Raw genomic sequence first — 21493 nt, 5'->3', positions numbered from 1 at the left:
TCTTTTGTAAGTAATTATGAGCTTAGAGATGAGGAAATTATGTATTTAGTGTCATGATTTCTTGCATCTTTAATCACCAGTAGATTGTGGTGAATTTTGAGTATTTGTCCTTTTTTGGTTAACAACAGTTTCAGTGCAACAATCCTTTCAAAGAGGTCAGGGTTTTGGATTTTGATGTATGAATTGTGTCAGCTTGTGTTGAAGGAATGTGAGCCTCCTCTTTATAACAACAGATAAAGCACAGGTGAAAAATGCCCCTCGCAGAAGATGGACTTATAATTGCAGTTCTTTTGGCAGTGGCAGATTAATGAGATGCCAGGCTCGTCTGTCTGCGTGTGCTGCTTGATAGGGGGAAATGTCAAAACAGCCACATCAATTTTTCACAGCGATGACAAAAGCACTGTACTCGGGGAGACAAAGGGGTCCTGGCTCTGGGCTTCAGATCCGCCTCAGATGGCCTCGGCCCCACTCGCCGTTATTACTTTTCACTGTATGCATCAGATTACTGCCTCGCCAAAGACCTTAAAGGCAAACTAAGTCCAGGTTGGAGGCAGGAGTTTGCTGTTGTATCTCACAATCTTAATGACAGAGATTACTCTTGTTTTGTCAAACTGGACGCTGGAGTCATAACAAGGTGACAGACCACGAGAGAGCGCCCTAACTGCCTCCTAATAGACTTCAAGCGAGCATTGTAAATTATTTAAAGGTGATGCCCGCACGACTTCCGAATGTTTGGTTTACTGTGACGACACGACTCCACCCGTGTCCCATTCTGCGTCCTAATAGCATCACATTCACCTCATGAATAGCATTATTTGGATTATAGCCTGTAATCGCCTATTCATTTTAATGAGCCCTCGGGGAGGGCTTCCCTGTGCCTTCTGTATGTACACGCAGACCCCCAGCAGCATTCAGTTTTACGGGGGGAATTCCTAAGGACCCTGACCTCGATGAGTGAAATACGGGCCCTTGGCTAGAACTCAAGCCCGTCGCTTAACGGGGGACCCAGGCACACGAAATGGCCGTAATAAAACCAGGGCCCATAAATTCTCTCAGAGGGTGGGAGGCCTGGTTGTCTGTGCTGTTATGTCAACACTGACCATAATTACAAGGTAATAAGGACACACTCTAAGTGCTAAATCAATGGTGCTAACAAACTGTTATTTTTAAAGCTGCGATGTGATTGACTGCTGAAGTGCAGAATGGGATAGCCACAGGCGTGGTGTCATATGGCTGTGAACTGAGGAGAACATGCCGATTGTATAAAAGGCCCTCATCCATCATTATTGATCTCTCACTTACTGTAAAGTGGGAGCATTTTTACTGTATTTGTGTTTTTCCTCCCTCTTGTGTGTTGCTCTGTGTGTGTGTGTATCACTGACAAAGTAAATAAATTAGAAACCTCACAACTCATATGAATCCCATTAGTTCAACAGAATTAATCTCGCAGACCGTGCCGCCTGGTTTCAGCGATGCCTAACTCTGCCCTCCGCCGATGCTCAGCCCGCTGAAACATGAGGTAGAAACGCACGCTGAAATCCATCATGTGATTTTTTTTTTTTTTTTTGCTCTGGCATTTCATTTCTGAGAGCTTGCATTTTTCTGATGCACATTATGGCTTTACGCTGGCATTTTAGTGTGTGATGACAAATATGGGTGAGCGCAGTTCTTTTTTTTTTTTGCAGTATCACACTCTCCAATTTTAGATTTAAATTGCAAAGATGTTTCAGCCACATCAGGAGCGCTGTAACGGCATCATCGCCTCGCCGGCGTCATGCAAAGGGATATTATTTGTAGTAGGATTTAAAATGTGTTAAATTTATTGTTCCACTTCCCGCTGACACATGTAGTACCTGTAGTGCTTTGTCTCTAAAGCCATAAGGTGCATTCTTGCCCTCTAATTTATGGATCCACAATCAAAAGACGTGGGCTCTACAGGTCAGCTGTCACATTCCTGTATTCCCACAGGCACTCATGGAGAACGGCGGGATGGAGTGGGAAGAGATTTATGGCACAAACCCATCCAGGGTCCTTAAAACTCTGGCAAGTGCTGCCCCTGCTGCTGCTGCTGCCGCCGCCACCACCACCTCTCTTCCTCCATCCCGTCCAACCAAAATCCAGAGAGAGGGCGGCCGGCCAGCCAATCCGGTGCGGCTCCCAAAGAAAAGCGTCACTGCACATTTGGCCAAAGTGTTCAGCTTGTTAGAGACAATGAGAACGTGGACACCACTGACACCTTGTGGTGGTTTTTAATCGCTTTTTTTTAATGAAAACTTTTACAACCACTGAAAGCTGATTTACGTCCTTATAGATGTACTTGTTGAGGGGTATAATTGCGTAAAACTCAAACTCGGATATTCACAATTTAAATTATATATTCCATGTTGTGTCCTTGCTAGCCGGGACAGTTTTTCGTCATGTTGCCTTCATGTTCTCTTTTGGCCCTCTGCGTGCAGGCCACACCAACTGAAAGCAAGTGAAGAAAAGGAAAAGTGGTCAAATAATCAGATGGGAAAAGTCAAGCCAGGGAGACAAAGAGGAGGGGATCCCTTTATTCTTTTGTGTGAACCCTGTCCACCGCCCCCCCTCTCTCTTTCTCCTTTTCGCTGTCACACAGCCATTTAAAGACCCCTAGCTGCTATTGTGGCCATAGACACCAAGACGCTATAGACAGGCAGAGACATCCTATTTACCACCCAAAGTAGCAGGGGGTGAGTCTGGGGTTTGGGGTCATGCAGGAGGCAGCGGTCATCCCCCGGTCAACTACAGTAGGTCATTATTCAGCCCAAGCCAATAGCCCAGAACAGCGTCCGAGCAGCCCACCCCCCAATCCATTCTGCTTAATTATTATAAATGAGGGGCGGCGTAAACAGCCATCATTACAGACACTCAGTGGCATACACAAATCCACTTTAAATTGCTATTAAGTTAAGGAGCTATCTGTAATCCCAGGCGTGCATTAGAAAGGAGCGAGTAGGTTTTCTTTTTATTAAATCTCATCGTCCCTGAGATATTTTCAAACGTTCTCATGCTCTGTCATGTTTCCAATTTGAAGCCAATTCGCTGATTTAATTAAAAGCCCACTTGGAAAAAAATGGACACCAAGTAGCCATTTCCATCTCTGGTTAAGCCGAGTTATCATCCGTGTTTCCGAGTAGATTTCGACCTCCCCACCCCATCAAAATAAAGAGAAGATCCTTCTACCCTGAAGTTTCAGGTGTTATCAGTTGTGAAGTGTACCTGTGTGAGCGGCGAGGAGGGCTTGCTAACCTGATAACAGGTTACAGATGGTGTGCTTGTGCCTGGCTGAGGTGTCCATGTTTTTTTATTAGGGTCAGCAGTGATGGAAGAACTGCAGAGAGCTGCAGTGCATGTGGAGGAGAGCGGGGAATAAAAACAGAGAGGATGCAGGCGGAAAGGTTGCTACAGGAGAGACGTGGAAGAGAGGAAAAAGAGGAGGTGGAGGAGGGGGTTGGAAATGGGGAAGGAGGGAGGGAGGGAGAGATTGTAACACCCAGGCGGCGGGTTCAGCGGCAGGGCAATGAGAGACTTCCTGCGCTCCATCATGCCCAAGGCCTGCCTCAGTCAGCTGGTGGCCGAGGAAAGATGCCTCATGTGTCAGGCTTATTAGCACTCCCCCTAGTTTGTATGCATTTGGGATTGCACGAGTGTGTGTGTGTGTGTGTGTGTTTCATGTGTGTGAGGAAAACATGTGGTCAGGATCCGTGCAGATTTTTACACGTGAAAAAGGTGATTTTTTTCTTACCTGACACGAATATTGAAGATGTGTTTTGTTTAGGCGGATAATGGTGGCGTGACACGACACCTGCCTTCGCCCACCGCCCTCTGTCTGTCTCTCTCGGTCGCCACATCCAGCCAACCTCGACTCACCTTCTCCCCGCTTCGAGGCTCGGGGTAGCTGTCAATCTGTCCTGCGGGTCGGGGAGCCGTGAGCGATGGGCCTATCAGAATGCCACCATTAGCCAGCCCCCTGAGTGGTAAATAAACGATTGCGCCGGTACACTGCAGGTGTTGTCATGGCAACCCACTCTCAGTGCCAGCCCCGCCCACACCCGTTCTCCCCCACCGCCACCCCACCTCTCCTCTTGGTGGAGGAGTCACCGGGAGGTCAGCGAGTCAGCGTGCCGCAGCCGCCACGACACGGCGCTGTTTGCCCCCCACCACCACCACCACCTCTCCTCCCCTTTCAATTTGCGCCCAGGTTGCAGCAAACACAGCCTCGGATACGTGTCACCTCAGCACACGTTTCCCAGAAGTCAGACCCCTCAGGGAAACCTTATTTTTCCCCCTCACAGGGAACATCTTCCATTTTAGTCCCGAGCCCAAACGTTTATCTGTGCCCCGTTTGTGAGTTTCACGGCCTGAAAGCCAAAAAAACCAGAGGAAAACAAACAGAAGGGTGGGGAGTGGGGGCATTGAGGAGCCTAGTTTTTGTCATTTGGATAATTTAGTCTGCAAGCCTTTTGGAATGTCCCTATTACAGCAGGTGTACTCTGGATGAACCCATTTCAAGTGTGAGGAAGATGGACTCTGCACGCCTGACAGACTTCTACCGCCATTGGCACCCACTCCGTGATGTAGCAGTTGTATTAAAATGGCGACGCTGATAATCCAAAAGACCTTTCTCAGGGAGAATTTGAGACCGACTGCACAGATGGGCCGCGGAGATAAATAAAACTCTCTGTCACTACGGTTGGTGGAATAGTGCTGCGACGCCCCCAAGGGAGAGAAAAACTGTTTCGCTCCCTCTCTCCGATGCCTCCCCCCACCGTCCGTCTGTCTGCCCTCTCCTCCTCCTCTCCTCACGTTCTCCGAATGGGAACCGGAGCCAGCTTTCCGCAACCGGGCTTTTCCCTGCACGGTCTTATGGGGAGCATAAAAAGGCCATTTCGGCCCTAACTTTCCCCTTCATTATGAGCTCAGACACAGCGAACTGTCAGTTTGTCAGAGAGCCAAGCACACTGGAGCATCCCAGTCAGAGCTGTCAGAGAGGTTTGCAGGGGGAAAACGATGAGGCCTGGGTGGACAATCTGCTTATTGTGGGTACCTGTTTGTGCTGTTAGAACACTTGAGCCTTGTGGTTTATTACCGTCTAAGCGGTTCATCCATCCTCGCTGTCCAAACACCGCTCATTAGCTGCAGGCCTCATTCCTCTGGCTGCAGAGAGGTGTCAGGTCCGGATGATCGGCTAAACCTCCTACACGATGCTTTTCATCATGTCAACAGAGTGCGCGTGAACCAGAACCTGAATCTGAGGCATGCACTCAGCGGAAAAAACCCACCAATTTATTTTACATATGTGTCTGCACGTGTGTGATAAACTGTCCGCACAATCGCGTCGGGTCTGAAAAAGAGGAGAGATGAGTGGCACTGGGGTTTCTGCTCCAGCAGGGTGGCTTGTGCCCCCACTGCCAAGCCGATCGCTTTCCAAATATTGATCCAGTACAGATCTACTCATAGCCCGGCTGCTGTGATCAGATCATCATGCAGCGGTTCAGTCATGTTCGTTAAATGCTTGAAGCAGATTAAATAAGCAGCTTCATTATTTCAATGTACAGGTCTGGAAGCAGTGCAAACTGCTGTGTTCCCTGTATAAGTGTATATCAATTAACTTACTTACATTTGATTCGGCTTAGAGTTAACTGCGATTCTTTCAGCTACAAATAAACACACACAAAAAAATCCCTGTTTTCATAGAGATTCTAGTAGATTTCCTCCATGATAACCAAAGCATATGTTCAACCTCTATTTATTAATTTTTAAAGCCAAATTTTAGCCTCAAATAAATTTGTCTACATTATATTTTTAGGGTTTTTCTTCTAGGATGTTTTCTTTCAGTTCAGCAGATGAAAAATCAACATTTCTGGGGTTTCTTATCTGCACAGACTCATATGGTTTTCAGTCACAATACATCCTCCAGATCGATATTTATTGTTTGTTCTTAGCTTGTTTCAGGGTTTTTTTAAATCCCCATTATTATGCTTCTGAACTGTCCTAATTGTAAATAAAAGCTGTAATCATAAGTAATGAAAAAAACTGGTGTTTATGGGATTTTTTTTGAGGCACAGTGGATTTAATCGGTCACCTTCAACCAGCATTTATATTTCCTCTGAACATGCGCGTGAAATAATCCGTCTTTTTTGTGTTGTTTTTTTAATCACAGTACAGAAATGAACCCTCGTTATAATTAGTCTGGGGAAACGGGCCAGCTGTGGCGATGGCTTTGGAGCGGTTAAAAAAAGCTGTTTTATTGTAGACACTCGCTGTCTCGATAGCCTTGTTTACCGTTTGCCTCATTTTTTAATGAAAACCCTGGAGGCTAATACACCAAAAGTGTCCATTAGGAGTGTTGCGCATGGCTCTTTGTGGACGGGACCACGCTCGCCTGGATTTCCTGCGCCAGAGTTGACTTTAAGCATTTGTAACCTGATAGTTTTTCTCTGGGTTTCTGTGTTAAAATAATTCAAATGTCTCCTCTTGTGTTCAGTGGTGTGTCAAATCAGTATCAGTATCAAAGTGCAGGTTTTATGCCTGATCCCGCTTTGTTTACCTGTTCCTAGACGCCCTTTGAGCCTCACCGCTCTGTTTCTTCTTTTTTTTTGGGGCCCAGGAGTACAACATTCACGGGTGGTGGGTCGGCGAGCTAAACGGCACCGTGGGCATCGTCCCCAAGGACTTCCTGCAGCCTGCCTACATCCTCTGAGCTCCAACAGGTACCGAGGTACTCTCTTATCATCAGCATTATGGACCATTACTGTGGCCTAATACACAGAAACGGTCCCCCTGGTACTCATCCAGATTGCCACTGAGGTATATGCAGTCGTTGACCTGCCATTTATGGCATCTGCTGGCTGGAAGAAGTACTGCACAAAGCAATCCGAGTGCTGCAATGGGCAATGGGCGAGGATAAATATATGCAACAGAGGCATGATTACAGCGTCAGTTGTCCTATTTAAGAAAATGATTCCCTAATGCAGTCAGATAGGTGCAGCTTAAAATGAACACTGAATTATTAATGCGTCCTTCTCTGATACGGTTTCTTTTTCTTCACAGCGCTGCGGCTGCCAGCACGTCCTGCCATGAATTACTCTTGACACATCTGTCAGATAAGCGTTTGGCATTTCAAAATTATTCCCCTTTTATACCAATGTAAATTATTATATTATCACCTAAACCTGCTGCAGCTGTACTTACTCTTGTACACTATAAGCCATTTATAAAAGCCTGTTTAAAGAAAAAAAAAAAATCTAAGTGCACACTAGAGCTGGAGTAATTAGTCTGTTTATCAGTTTTGATAAGTGATCAATCGTCCTAAATGTGAGATTTCTCATTTTCTTTATAAGTCTCAACCACTGTGTAGAAAATTCAGAGAAGTGCCAAACTAAACAGTGAATGTGTTAATTCAAATAAAATGACAGACACATCAATAATTAAAAGCACCATTAGCTGCACTTTTGAGTGATTAAGAATGTTGCATGCATGCATTTATGAATCCACTGGATAAATCTGAAAACAGGACGTTGATTGTTAGTTTATAAATAATTTTCTCATAACTGACATAAGAAACAGTAATGTAAAGTATTTTAATGTAAACTCTGCTCAGAAATACTAAAAATAAAATATTGTGTGCTTTTGTTTCTGTTCTAAAGAAAAAGGGGGATTTTTAAAACTGTTTATTTGGAGCCACTAGGTGGCAGGCTTGCTTCAATGTCTTGAGTCATGTGTAAAAAGCTGTTTAATAACATGTCGTGACAGTAAAGAGGACAAGGTTTTATTGAAATAAAATAAAATAATCATGTGCACATGTACATGGATACCATCACTCACATTACCCTCGTACTCTTTGACATCCGTATTTAAACAAAACTCAAAATAAACCCCTGTAATTATTACCAGGAACAAAACCAGTGAAACGTTAAAATCCCTCCACAGCTTAGATGCAAACAGCTTATTAAAATAAAGTCTGATTTCTGTGCGAAACCTCACAAATAGAACCTGCCGGTCCCTTTTAAATGCAGCTTAAAAGAAGCAGAAGTGTTGTGGGAACAACGTCGCTGCCAAGATGCAGACAGGTTACAGGCAAGACGACCAGAATTTCCACAGCAGGCATTCAGGATGTGTTTGAACTCGCTCATTACGATGCCAGAGGACGACGGCACGATCACACTGGACGTTTCAGTGATCAAACAGGCTTAAAAATTTTGATATAACTGATAAATTACAGGATTTCTTTTAGTGATAACTCAGTTATTGTACCTTTGTATTTTTATTTAGCTTTTACTAGAATTTATTTTTAGCTTCCAGATTAGGTTTGCTTTGTTTTTCCTTTTTTTTTGTTAATTGAGGTTAAGTAAAATAAATATTAATATTAATTTATATAAATAAAATTCTATATTCATATTCTAATCATATTCTATGATTAACCCAAGGTTGTTAGTTTTAACTAAAACTCTGTGTAATAAAATCAAGACTAACTGAAATTATATTGATAATGATGATTAAAATGAAATAGAAATAAAAAGAAAATTACTTTAACTTCAGTGTTTGTCTGGTAAACTTTTTGTTGTTTGAGATTTAGGATGTCTAACTGCCTCAAAAGGGAAAAGTTTGTACTGTAAAACCAAAAAAAAAAAATTTGACCAATGACAAATATCCTTTATATTTTAATATTTAAGTAAACTAAAATCAACACTGACACTAATAAAAACTGAAGTGAACATTTTCAAACCCACTCTGGGAATCAACAAATTGCACTGAAAAGGAAAGAAAATTGAAATAAAAATGAATTCGAAAATACAAAACTGCTGTATTTTAAGTGCATTGTGTAGCATGCAATAATACTCTTTACATGCAGATAGATGGAAAATCCATCATAAAATCCAGTGCATACAGAGTAATGAGTGATTTCAGACACACTGAGTTGTGGAGAGAGGAAAACACACAGGTGTGTTAATCATGGCTACATTTCACGCAGGGCAGGTCCTCTTTTTGGATGAACCTCAGTTGACGTGTTTCACAGGTGTCTGCTGTGGAAAAAGGCCCGCTGGAGTTAAAGCTCACATGTGTGAGGAAGAGTAAACTATTCTTAAAAATAACCTGTGCCCATCTTGCCTGAATGGAGTGTATAAATTATAAGTAAAAACTCTTAGTGTGTGTAAAACCATGTCATGGCCCTAAAGGTGCAAGGCATCCATTTCTACTTCATGAAGCTGTATAAACACAAAACAGGAATCACATTGTTACAGATCAGAAGTTCAAACAGGAGCCTCTGTGCATTTCACAGGTTGACTTAAGTGTGTTTTTTCCCCCTCTCATCCTTCAGTAATAAATACCAGTTTAACACATGATCAGAGACGTGTGTACGGGGACTGAACTATGCGTATGCTTGTTCTCAGCCCGAGTATCATCCTGCGTTAGTGACCAGCACAGTGAAAGCTGTGAAGAATTAATATAAGCCGGGTATAACAGAACTATTTAACAGCATGTGAAGCACATTTAAAGAGCAGTTAGGTCTCATTTGAGGCTCCAAATGTGACGAGGAACTCTAGATTTAGAGAAAAGTTCACTTCGTTCAATGTCTGTCGTGAAAGAAAAATGTGTCCACTGATTATTTATTTTAGTGGCTTTCACCATTCCTCCTCTCCTTATTGGGAATTTAGAGATCCCCTTTTCAAAGAGATTTAAATAAAGGTTTTTCACATTGATCTTTTAAGTGCTGAATTTCCACTCTCTCTGTCCACTGTAGGAAGCAGTGTTGTGTTTACAAGTTAACCCCCTCCAGGGTTTTTCTAGGCTCAAAATGGGCCTCAAGAGTCAAAGTCAATGCAAAGACTCTGTGTTAACATGCTTTAACTTACAAAAAGAAAGAAAAAAGTCACAGTTCTGGTGATTTTGCTTTAGTAGAAAGCCAAAATCAATTTAGTGGGCACTAATTTTTTCATATGCAAGAAAAACCCCGACCTTGTGTTAGCATTTTTGGTTGTTTTTTTCTTTAATTAAATCAGGAAAACGTCTCTTGATGGTCAGTATGAACAGGAACCACAAATTTCACTAAGTTTCAATACAGACACAAAGGAATGTGAACTTATCCTTTAATTTAGGTGGATATTTTTGCCTAAATTCAGCCCCAGCTGTTTCCTTACTGAAAGGCCTCAGAGTATGAACCTAAACTTAACTCGAGCACCTTCTGCTGTTCACTGAAGCCAAATGGAGAAGTGAAGCAGTCAGGAGGGAAATCAGATCCGGTACATAACAGAGAAATTCTAATGTTAGATTCATGCTGTTTTGGAAGTGTTATACCTACATGACTGAGAGTGTGAGGTGTGTCTCGTAACCCTGACGATATGAAGACGCTGTGTACGATGGGCAGAGTTTGGAACCGAGCGTTTGATTCAGTGGATCTATATTAGAGGAAGACTTAACTAATGCACCTCCACCTCCTGAGTCTCCTCTGAAGGTGAGAGCGTGGCTTCCTCCTCGGTACATCTACCGTCACCCAATCCACGAGCGTGGCTGGTTGCTAAGATACTAAAGTCTCCATTTTCAGTCAGATATCCTGCAGTTACAGCAGAGTTAAGGTCTGCAGATTTACTCAGGTCACTGAGGGTGTATTGCAGGTCCTCATCCTCCTGGGCAGAAAGGTGCAGTTTTTCATCAGGATATCCGTTCACCTGCAGGTCCATGATGTTCCTGCTGGATGCCTCCACATCTGACCAGCGAGTGGCGTCTTCAGGAGGAGTCTTCACAAAGTCGTTTGCAACCTGGATCGAGTCGTCTGCCTCCTCACAAACGCTTTCCTCATCACTGACCTTCACGATGCTGTCGTTGGAAGATGGCAGAGAGGAGCTGACCGTGTCGCACTCGTCGCTTTCATCTTTGTTGCCAGCAAAATCCACTTCCTGTGTGTCATCACCATCCTGTACCACCGCAGATACACCGTTCAACATGTGGGCCTCGTCACTGATTTCTGATTCGAGCAGTGTTTCCTCGTTACCTCCTGCTTTGTTGCCTTTTTGGTCGTCTGCGTTGACTTCTAGAACATGAACCTCATTAACCTCAGAGATGACGGGATTCTCGGTACAGATGTTTTCCATAGCTTCCTGAGATCTGGCATCACTTCCTAAAATGTGTTCATCACAGTTATTTTCCTTAAAATCTAAAATCTTCTCAGAATCATCACATTTTTCAGGCTCACAGTTGACTTTTCCTTCATGAGCATCCTCATTACTCTCCTGCAGCTCCACCTTTTCTTCTTCACCTGGAGGTAAAACAATCTTCCCATCGATCACACTGTCCTCAAAGCCGATCCCCGTGAACGTGTGCACCTCCACCGGAGTCTGTAACCTCTGCTGGATCTGCTCAGCAGAGCTAAGACTCTCTGGACTGTCCCCCAGATAAAAGGTTGCCTCTGATGGGCCGCTGTCCTCAAGAACCGTTTCAAGAACGGCCTCAAGATGGTTGCTCTTCTGGGAAATCCTTACTGAGCATTTCTTCCTATGGTCCTGATCATGGACCTCCAGTAAACCTTCTAGAGGGTCAGCGTCACCACATGAGACGAGCTCCGGGCTGATGGTCTCATTAGGTTGTTGGCAAGGTTGATGAGGAGCCGGGCTGTGGAGGAAAACGGGAACAAGGGTTTAGAAATTGTTCAGTTTAAACATTTTATACATTTAATGAGGAGTTGATACGTTGCTACTAAAGGGGAGAGGTGTAAGGAAAAGCTCTAGAATACGGAGACTATGCTGGTTAGCTCAGCTTAGCACAAAAACTCCAGAATGGAGAAGTAATCATCCAATAAATAAATAAATAAATCACAAAATCAATCATCCAATCCCAACAATTTCCATCTTTTTTTTTTGTAATGTGTTAAACAAGATAAAGAAGAAAGGGCTCTATATAACTGCCAACATTCAGCCGAATTAAGAACAAGCAGCAACATGTAGGGCTAAAAATCTGCAGTTCCTGTTATCCGATTGTTCAGTCTGACGTCACTAGCCGTGTCTGGGTCTAAACTCCGCTGCAGGTCCATATATCAAACGATCACTCAGCATTACTGAGAGTTGAAAAACTGTCTAAAGTCTTTCATCTTTAATAAAATGATCAGCCTTCTCCTCTACCAGGTGTAACAATTGAGTTTAACATCCAGGCATCCATGAAAACGGAATTTATGACATTTAACGGAGTTAGAAGTTAGCAGGGAGTTAGCTCGCTAGCTTCTATCTAAATACAATATAGCATGTCCTGACTGCGGGGTTTTGGAAACAAATTAAAACGTACAGCTCTGTTATCACTTCCAGCATAAATGAAGACAGAAAACTAAACAGCAGGGACGTTTGTAGGGTTACTGAAGTTGGGCTAGCTGGTATATAATGATGTGCTACGTGACCGCTAGCGACACAGCTATGTTAGCATAATATAAACAAGCTCACTTTTTTTCCCACTCGATAAAAGTTACCGTGAGTGTTCTCGGTGGTCAGGAACAAATGTAATCGCATGGCAGGATGCTGTAAAAGGACCAAACTTCAGCCAGGAGAACAACTGAGATAATCCATCCACAATACGAGGTTAGTCATTCATATACTGCTGCATGGGCTGGGCTGTAGTTACATCCTAAGGTTTTAAAAACTGAGCTTAAATAAATGATTAGTGGTAATAAAAGCCGAGGGAGGTCAACAGTGATCACTGACTGTTTTAGGAGCTTTTTGAGATCAAATAGAAGAAAATACAAAACATTAAACATGTTAACAATACAAAAGCCATATTAAACGCAGACTACTTTATACCCGGAAGTAGGATTCGTCACGTCATCACTTAACAACCGGATGGCCACTTGAGGCTGGCTGCAAATGAGTCAGTCCCCCATAGACATTGTTAAAATGCCCAACTTTACTACAGAAAAAAAAATACAATGGTCTAATACAAAAAAAGGTTTTGGCCTCTTTGGGTAATTTTTTTTTTAACTCATCGATTTGGAAACTTCTAGACTTCACCTGGCCTTCTCCACCATATTTGTAGTACTTTTGGAGTATTTTTAAAGTGATCTGTTAATATTGTCTGCTTTGTGTTTAACTGAGCTAATAAGTTTGTGACTTTTGGTAAGTGAAATTCTGGATTTTTTTATTGGTTATTTAGGAAAACTTAAAATTCAATCCTCTTGTGCAAATATGGATGCTGCTGGCTTAAAAAACAACAACAACAACAACATCAACGATGACAACAACAACAACAACATGGTAGCTGCTAAATGTTAATGCTGAGGCTTCAAATGTCTCAGTTGGTGAATATAAATAGTCTATTGTTTACAATCATAGACTGTATATAAATGATGGACAAACATATAGACATGTTATATCTACTCTCAGGTTTTAACATGGAAGTCTATTAGATTGGCTCACTTTTGGAGTGAGCCTCAAGTGGGCATTAGAGGTACTGCAGTCATTGTTTTTAGCCTGTGACATTGGTTGCTGTTTGCAATACACCCGTATGCATAATCATCTCTGTAGGTACCGTTCTGATCTTTTTCACTTACCTTTCCATTGATTCGTAAGAAATGGTCAAACATGGCTCCTTGATCAAATCGTCCTCCTGTGCCTGAGCTAGTCCCTGATTGGACGAGGCATACGTGAGGATGGCATCTGTCACGGAGTAAGGGGTGTGGCCTTGGACACAGTCCTGGATGTGACCGACTGGCAGCTGGGTCTGTAGAAAGAGGTGGAGCTGGCTGTCTGACAGACAGACGGTCATGTGCACCACTCTACAAAAAAACAAAAAGAAAAAAAATGACAGAGGTAAAACAAGATTAGAAAATGCTTGTTTAGACGATCAAATACTGATTTTAGAAGAAGGAGAACTGACTTGTCCAAGAAAATCTGAAGTCCCTTTCTTCTCTTCTCCAAAAAGTCCTCATTGTTGAAGGAGAAGAAGGATTTCCCTGGAAGATCTGGGACTGGTCTGTAAGGATAAATAATAATAATTATCCATGTCTGTGGAGATAATTATGTTAAATCTGGCATAGAAACACTGCTCCAGAGGTGCATCCTCATATTTGAGGTCACTGTTTCTATAAGCAATCCCAGTGAACCAAAGCACTCAGTCGCACTTTTTTTTCTGGTTGGTTCTGTGTGTCATCACTGAAGAAACCTGAGATTAAAGGATCTTTCAGACGTATCTGTGAATCACACAAAGCTTATCTCATAAAGTCCAACAATAAAAACATGGAGCTGGAAATGAGCAGAGTAGAATCACGTTAAAGCAGATGAGTTTCCTGTTCAGTCCCGTTTTAATTTTGTTTCAGTAAATATCTGGCTCTTAGCTGCTAAATGCTCCACACAGAGCAGCTAATGTACATCCATTTATTTTCTTAACCGTTTAACCACTAACGTGGGCTGAAGCGTATCCGGCTATCACAGAGAAATAGGCAGGTACACCTCAGATAGGACTCCAGTCTATCACAGGCCTAACCCTCTAATCAGAATCACCAGTTAACACATGCAAATCCAGTGAGTGTACAGTCAGAGGAAAGGAGGAACATGCTTCACAGAGCTAAATGGAGTCTTGTTTCAGGCATCCCTCTACTAGATGAGACACAATTCATCTTTGTAAAAGACAGCCTTAGATCACTAACAGACATTTACACAAAATGTTTAATTGTTGTTGCTTTTTGTTTCTCCAGACTTTTTTTTTTTTTAAAGTCCCAAATAAGTCATCCACGTTGATTCCATGTCCATTTCTCTAAATAAGGTTTGTACATCTTGTTATAGAGAAGGGGGGTGGGGGTTAACTGACTCTGTTGTGTAAAGCACTTTAAAAGAAACAACACAAATATTCTTATTTTAAGCATTCTGGAAATCCAGGATGCTTAAAAGTCTTTTCCTGATTGTTATTTTGGGATTAATAAACCCTGGGTGGCGACCTGCTTTCATCTCCATCTTTGTCATATCTCGTCTATAATATCCAGACAATAACTTGAACCTGGTATTCAATACCGCTGCACAATCCACTTTGTATTGTCTCTGTCCTGTCTTTGTTTATCGTACAGTTAATATTGTATAGTTATCATTATAGTATTGTATAGTTACTAATTAATACCTTTTTAATCCCTTTATTGTACCGAAATTTAGCACGTTATTTATTTTATAATGTCTAGTTTTATATCTCTTGGAGATATATCTTTTATATACTAATAAATGCACCGTGGGAGGCTTGGGGTGAATTTCGGTACACTGTACACTGTGTATACTTCTGTATTGACAATAAAGCTCTTGAATCTCTATGAGGACCAAAGAACAGAACAAAACTGGACCAGCTGACTTACACCAAACCGGCGTTCTTCTGCAGCTTCTTCTTGAGCCACACAAACTCACTGTACCGCCGCCGCACACAGGATGTCTTGGCTGTGAAGGCTTTACTGTTGGTCTGAGGGAAAAAAAAAAAGTATTAAAAATGGGAACGTTGGTGATATTTTGAGGGCTTTTTTCATAATATAATTAAAATCAAAAGGCACAATAGCCTGACGCCAATAGAAAGAGAAGGGGGAAAGAGGTGTTGTTCTCTGTGCCGGAAATATTCAAAACTACATGAAATGCAGATTCTTTCAAAACAGAAAATAATAATCCCCAAATATTTCACTTAGTCCTGCCTAAAAACATAATAAAGAGTCAGATATTTTTAGGCCAGTGGCTGGGTTACATACGGGCCAGGTTTTTAGTAAACTCATGCCACTGATGATCACACTCATGCTGTGACTTTAGTGAGTCATGTTGCAGCTGGTGAAACTGCTGCTGAGCTTATGAAGTTATCACATGTCTGATTTGTTCCAGTAACATGTGACACTTTCTAGTCATGTCTACATAACAACGAGGTCCGTGGTTTTTAAAGAAATAACAAATAGAATCCAAATTCATGCTTTTTAAGATGTAAAATAAAATTGAATTAGGAGCAAACAATGTCAAAACTACAAGTTTAGAGAAAGAAGAACGGAAGCGCTACAAGGTCCTGACATCTGATCCCACAGCACGCTTTGGTGATGCAGGTAGGATTACAAAGGTCATGGAAAATGTGATAAATATCATCTGCAAGTATACCCTCAGGGAAAAAGAAAAAGCAAAACAAAACAAGGTATTGTGGTAAAATGATATTTTAACTTTGGTCGTTTCTTTAATCCAAATTAGTTAAAGAATAATGTGTTCGTCTTAAAAATGTATTATTCATTCATTCATTAATAAGCAATCTACCAACACCTGTGACCTGGTACATTCTAATCACCTCTGTCAATTCTTGATATATATTATTATGTATTTTTTATATATTGTGCTATTTCTTAAATGTGTAAATCTGTAACATTTTGTAGTGTTAAATAGTCGACTCTGTTACTGTTACTGTACTGGAGCAACTGTAACCCACATAATTTCCTTAGGGATTAATAAAGTATGCTGATTCTGATATAAAACACCGAGGGTGATCAATGGGCTAAAATTTTTAAATTTCAACCAACAGGTGAACAAAAGTGCTGCTAAAGATCTAAACTTCTTAAAGATGATAAGAGAAAGACTTTAGACCAGGGGTGCTCACACTTTTTCCACATGTGAGCTACTTATAAAATGACCAAGTCAAAATGATCTACCCACTACAAAAATCCAAAACATATACTTATTTATAAATATATTGAGGATTCTTTATATCTACAATGTATACATGCATAACCGCAATATCCAATATTTCACAACACAATTAACTATGTAAATTTTTTGTCTGACGGCCAGGTTTAAGAGAAAAAACCGAGAGCTAAAAATTGGAGTTAACTCGCTGACTAGCTTGTCAGTTTTACTACACTTCGCGCCGCTGTTTGCGCATGCGCAGCGACCTAAGCGTCAGAAAAAATCTGATGTCATCTGACTGGCTTCCCTGTATCAATCAAGTGACGGGATGGATGATAGGCTGGCATCTATTTTTTTAATGCCATGCGATCTACCAATACTACCTTTGCGATCGACTGGTCGATTGCGATCGACGTATTGAGCACCCCTGCTTTAGACCTTTCTGCCGCCTGCCTAACAATAATGTGTCGCCTCCTGCATCTCCCCATTAGGTATCCTTTATATTGGCCTTCTACAGATAAAGGTCGTGTTTAACACATGTAAAGTCCTCACGCTTTCCAGAGTTAACACCCAGAAGACCCCTTGGGACCTTAAAAGTAATAGTTGAGCGGGGAAATTATGAATTATGCATGAAATTAGGACAAAGAATGCGCTTTGTCCACTTAAATTTACAGAGATCTGTGCATTCGCTTTTACTTTCAGCCACTTGGAATGTATTTCAAGTGTCTACTTAAATTAAATCCCATTTATAGAAAAATGCACAGCACTTGTGATTTCCCTTTGTTGGAAAGTCAGAACCTCTCTGGTGGGTCGCAAAAATGTTTATATGCAGGAAAACCCCTGGTTAGATTTAGACACAGAGAGAGCTTAGGCAGTTAAATGTTGGACAGGTTTATAGTTCCTGTGAAGTAAGAGACAATAAAAGTGCTAACTTTTGTCCTAAAAAAAGTATTCTTGAGGAAACTGTCTCACCTATGCAACACAATAACATGTCGACAACAAACAAACCCATGTAAGATCATGTGAGGTTGCATAGTTTTAGCCAATATCATGAGTCAGCTCCCACAAACACACAGACACAGAGAGGAAATCCGCCCAGGCATGAAGCCTTGCTGCTGAAACAGCATTCCTCGGCACGGCTGGTGTCTCCATAACAACGTGAAACTCCTCCCCCCCTAAAAAAACAAACATTCAAGGAGCGGTAAAGCCCCGACTCTTTTATACTCTTATCTGTTAAAAAAGTTTGAGGAAATCCTTGAGGTGTTGTTTCAGGGAGAAATGTCTTTATGTGTCACAGACTATTTAACATTCAAGTCTGTGTATTTTTTGCATTTTATCTGCACTGTAATCACTGCAAACAGTTAGTTTGCAGTACTCCATCCATCCACGCAGGCATGCATGCATGCATCCATGCATGCAGTGAAGCCAAAACCTCCAAAACTCCTGGGAGGACTCATGCATGTGTTGAGTTTGCCTCTTCATTGTTGGACACCAGCACCCAGGAGGCATCCTAGTGAGACAGTGCACCACCTCAGCTGGCTCCTTTCAATATGGTGGAGTAGCGGCTACATTCTGAGTCCTTCTCAAATGACCGAGCTCCTAACCCTAGCTCTAACGGAGGCACTTGCAGCAACAACTCATCCCTGACCTGTAGTGGGTTCTGTGAACCAGCTGAGAACTATGACCTCAAACTTGGAGGTGCCAATTCTCATAGCTGCGACTTGGCTACACCCAGAAATCCTGTCCATACAATTTTGATCCCAATCAGTGAAAAAAATTAAGTCCAGTGAAGTCCAACACCTACCGGGAATGAGTACAACCTATTACCGGCAATGAGGACCAATGGATTCAAACCAACAATTTTCCTGCTCTGAGGCAGCAGTGCTTAAACACACATTCACTTTGAATTATGACTCTGGTTTAATTAGTTGATATAACCTAGTTTAAACTACACATTTCTGCTTATAAATGATTATCAAAAGACAATTAATTTTTTTTAATGTGTTAACAGTCAAACGGAGACGTATGTTGACATAAAACTACTTGTAATGCTCATCTGTTATCTGCACTATAATCACTACTACAATTAAAGTGTGGAAAGAAAACCCTGTGATGTCCCAGAACTGTACGTGTTCTCTTCAGGTGTTTATGTTTTTTGGTCCAAAACTTTAACCTGAATGAAAATCTTTAATCACCCACAAACGCTGTGGCCAAACATTTCTGCTGCTGGTTCATTTTCATACTCACATGCAGGAATATTTTATAATCCACATAGGAGTTCCAGGAGCCTTCGTTCTGAATGCGGGGATCTTGAACCCGCACTGCCACAAACTCCTGAAAGATAGACACACAAAGCGTGTCAGCAGTGCTGTTTGCATGTGTGTTGTGTCATTATTGTGAAACCACCACACTGTTGGCACGACACAGGCCTCTTCTGCAAACTTTGTTTTTTACAGAGGCTTTTACCCATCAGTCTGTTGTTCTCCAGTTTAGCTAAAGGCTAGTGTGAACATGTGTAGAAAGCAGAACTTGTGTTGAAAATTAAAACATTTAAATAAGAGAGAGAGAGAAAAGGTACTTACATCTTCTTCGTGATTACTGATCATCCTACCGAGTGCTGCACTGCAAAGAGAGGAGCAAACAATCAGATCAGCTGTGTCAAAACCTTTTGAGCATTGAGAAAGTTTCACCAGTGGCGTCATGAGCTCATGAATCACCCTTTGAAAGAGAAGCTGGGCAGCTCAGCCTAACTGAGTCACTCTCACACTTCTATTTACCATGAGTAGCCCGCAGCCACTCTTCCACAGAGGGGAGCATGTGTGAAGTGAGATTAACATGCAAGCTTAAAGTCACAGTTTTTTTGCTCTCTTTTTACCCTGACAGAGAAATGAATACATTAACTGGTTTAAAATAAGCTGCAAGCACCACATTTTCACTGATTCTTTTAATTTACAGTACAATCCAAGAGTGATACAGATTCTCCACTGAGGAATACCTTTTAAATGCAACCTGCTGAGTTGCATCTTACTAACAAGCCCAAAGGAAGCTGTGGAGACATGTTACAGCAGCATTTCTATTCCACTGCTGATGCAGAAAGTGCATCAATTTTTTTTCCTGCTTGCTCCTAATATAGATGCCAAGTGCATTTTACACTGCTGGGAAATGCAGATAATAGTACACCCATAATTTTCAATTAATACAACTAATCTCACTTTGATCTAATCAAAAACTAAAGTGATTTCCACGTCTTCTTTGTTAGGCTACATGGCAGTGCTGGAGCTAAAGGTGCTAAGCTTAAAGCGATCCAGTTTAACCAGCTGCAGTGTCAATGTGCAGATGTCATGTTAGAAATGAATGCATAACCGATTTGCAGCACCAATGTTACCTTTTGTATTTTATTTTATTTGTAATAGGCCATACTCAGTCGGTCCAATTTGTGCAAAAATAACACCCTGCTGTTTACGTGAGAGAGCTCACAGCCTAAAGCAGGCAGCCCGAGTTAACCAATAACGCTGATAATCACCATCATGACACCCGTTAACGCCAACTGGGGTTTCAGGTTTTTGTTGACACAAGGAAACCCCAGCTATGTTGAATTTTCTTCATAGTACACCTCACAGGACTAAAAGTATGCTGTTTAGTCTGTTTCCTGCTTTGCAAGCTTCCCTGTTATCAGTAACCAAATACTGGAAGTTGGTTAAACCACTGTCAGTTCAATTCTTTAATTTAACTTTGACTGACTGGTTTCTTCCACCAGTTCTTAAAACTAGTCTGAAAATGACATAACACTGTCTGAGTGACACCTACACGAAACCCAAAAGTGTCCACGTGTATTGAGTCTTGTGAAAGTTCAAAGCAACTGAAAAAGGGTATTGATACTCAGCACAAAGTGTAAACTATGACTGCATCCAAATATCAGCTGAATATCAGGACCAAAATCCACCACGAAATTGGTTATTGGTCTAATTTAGTATTGATATCACCTCAGAATTTGCCAGTCAGCGCTTCCTTATTGTAAACAATATGTACACGGGGGTTTTCAGGCAAAAATCAGACAATATGTGACAAAGAACATGCTCTTAATTTTTTTTGGCCTAAAAAAATTTCCCCATGTAATGGTGGTTTTGTGGCCAGTCTTAAATATAGATTCCTCTTATAAAGTGCACTAGCAAATAAGCTATAAATAACACACAAGCAGGATGCGTGAGTTCAGCAAAAGAAAAAAAAAACGATTTAAAAAAGCCAGGATGATCTACATGTACATAGCTAGTCTCAAAACAATCAACACAACAGGGACAATCACTTTAAATCTCCTTTTACTGTTACAGACACTTTTAACAGCTATTCTCCACCAGAAACACCGCGTAAATGTGTTTTTCTCTGCTTTAGCTGGCATTTCTTGAACCAGTTTGATAACAATCGAAAACAACCACATATGAGCACCCACTTGGAAGAGGTGAAGACTTAACAACAACGTGTTTCGTTTAGTTTCCTGGCCTGACTAATTGTACTTTTCAACAAGGTGGCTAACAAACAAACACCAGCTGAAGGGCTAGCTCCAGCTAGCAGGTACTTACTTTCATACGTTGGCTGCTGTGGTCTCGCCCGGTCGGCTGTGATCGACGTTGCTGGTTTCGTTTGTCGATATTTCTGCTCGATTTGGCAACAAATTCTTCAAACACAGAGGACTGTGTTCACCGGTAGCTCCTATCTCCATTTCGCAAGTCACAAGCTCCACCCCTGCGCGTCACGTTTTTACGTCACCGCGTAGTGCAGGGTAGCACGTAAAGAGGGAGGGGCGTGAACAAAAACCCGCTGGCTTTGAAAAGCTAGCGGGGTTGTTTTCTTTTTCTGTTTATTAGTAAAAACAGCAAACG

At 41.7% G+C, this 21493-nt stretch overlaps 2 protein-coding genes across 9 annotated transcripts in view; one reads left to right on the top strand and one right to left on the bottom strand.

Annotated features, from left to right (window-relative positions):
- The window catches only part of skap1 (src kinase associated phosphoprotein 1), a 47243-nt gene extending 31103 nt beyond the window's left edge, over nucleotides 1-16140 (top strand). For 5 of the 7 annotated variants that reach the window (XM_086304327.1, XM_086304333.1, XM_086304330.1 and 2 more), the window contains 2 exons: nucleotides 6632-6734; nucleotides 7075-8504. In XM_086304327.1, coding sequence (XP_086160453.1) covers nucleotides 6632-6724 — 93 coding nt within the window. In that variant the 3' untranslated portion in view covers nucleotides 6725-6734; nucleotides 7075-8504. Of the gene's footprint in view, nucleotides 1-6631; nucleotides 6743-7074; nucleotides 8505-10697 lie in introns of those variants that run through there. The other 2 variants (XM_086304332.1, XM_086304331.1) reach the window with 2 other exon arrangements.
- On the bottom strand, nucleotides 7771-21357 carry snx11 (sorting nexin 11). 2 transcript variants are annotated; one of them, XM_086304325.1, is made up of 7 exons: nucleotides 21194-21357; nucleotides 19199-19238; nucleotides 18864-18950; nucleotides 15335-15435; nucleotides 13876-13971; nucleotides 13550-13774; nucleotides 7771-11631 (listed from the first exon to the last, which is right to left on the bottom strand). In XM_086304325.1, exons 2-7 carry the CDS (start codon nucleotides 19220-19222, stop codon nucleotides 10443-10445), a joined length of 1722 nt encoding a protein of 573 aa, XP_086160451.1. In that variant the 5' UTR covers nucleotides 19223-19238; nucleotides 21194-21357; the 3' UTR covers nucleotides 7771-10442. The 2 variants fall into 2 exon arrangements, with proteins under 2 accessions (XP_086160451.1, XP_086160452.1); XM_086304326.1 differs by having other exon boundaries at nucleotides 19199-19233.
- Nucleotides 21358-21493: the final 136 nt, after the last annotated feature.

The sequence above is a fragment of the Aulonocara sp. 'chitande type north' Nkhata Bay genome, linkage group LG8 (genome assembly GCF_057382095.1).
Source record: "Aulonocara sp. 'chitande type north' Nkhata Bay isolate Kocher_YH1m ecotype deep benthic linkage group LG8, A_spYH_male_GT1.1, whole genome shotgun sequence".
In the NCBI taxonomy this organism is placed as follows: Eukaryota; Metazoa; Chordata; class Actinopteri; order Cichliformes; family Cichlidae; genus Aulonocara; species Aulonocara sp. 'chitande type north' Nkhata Bay.
The sequence above is the reverse complement of the archived record's forward strand: the minus strand, read 5'-3'. Positions and strand labels throughout refer to the sequence as shown.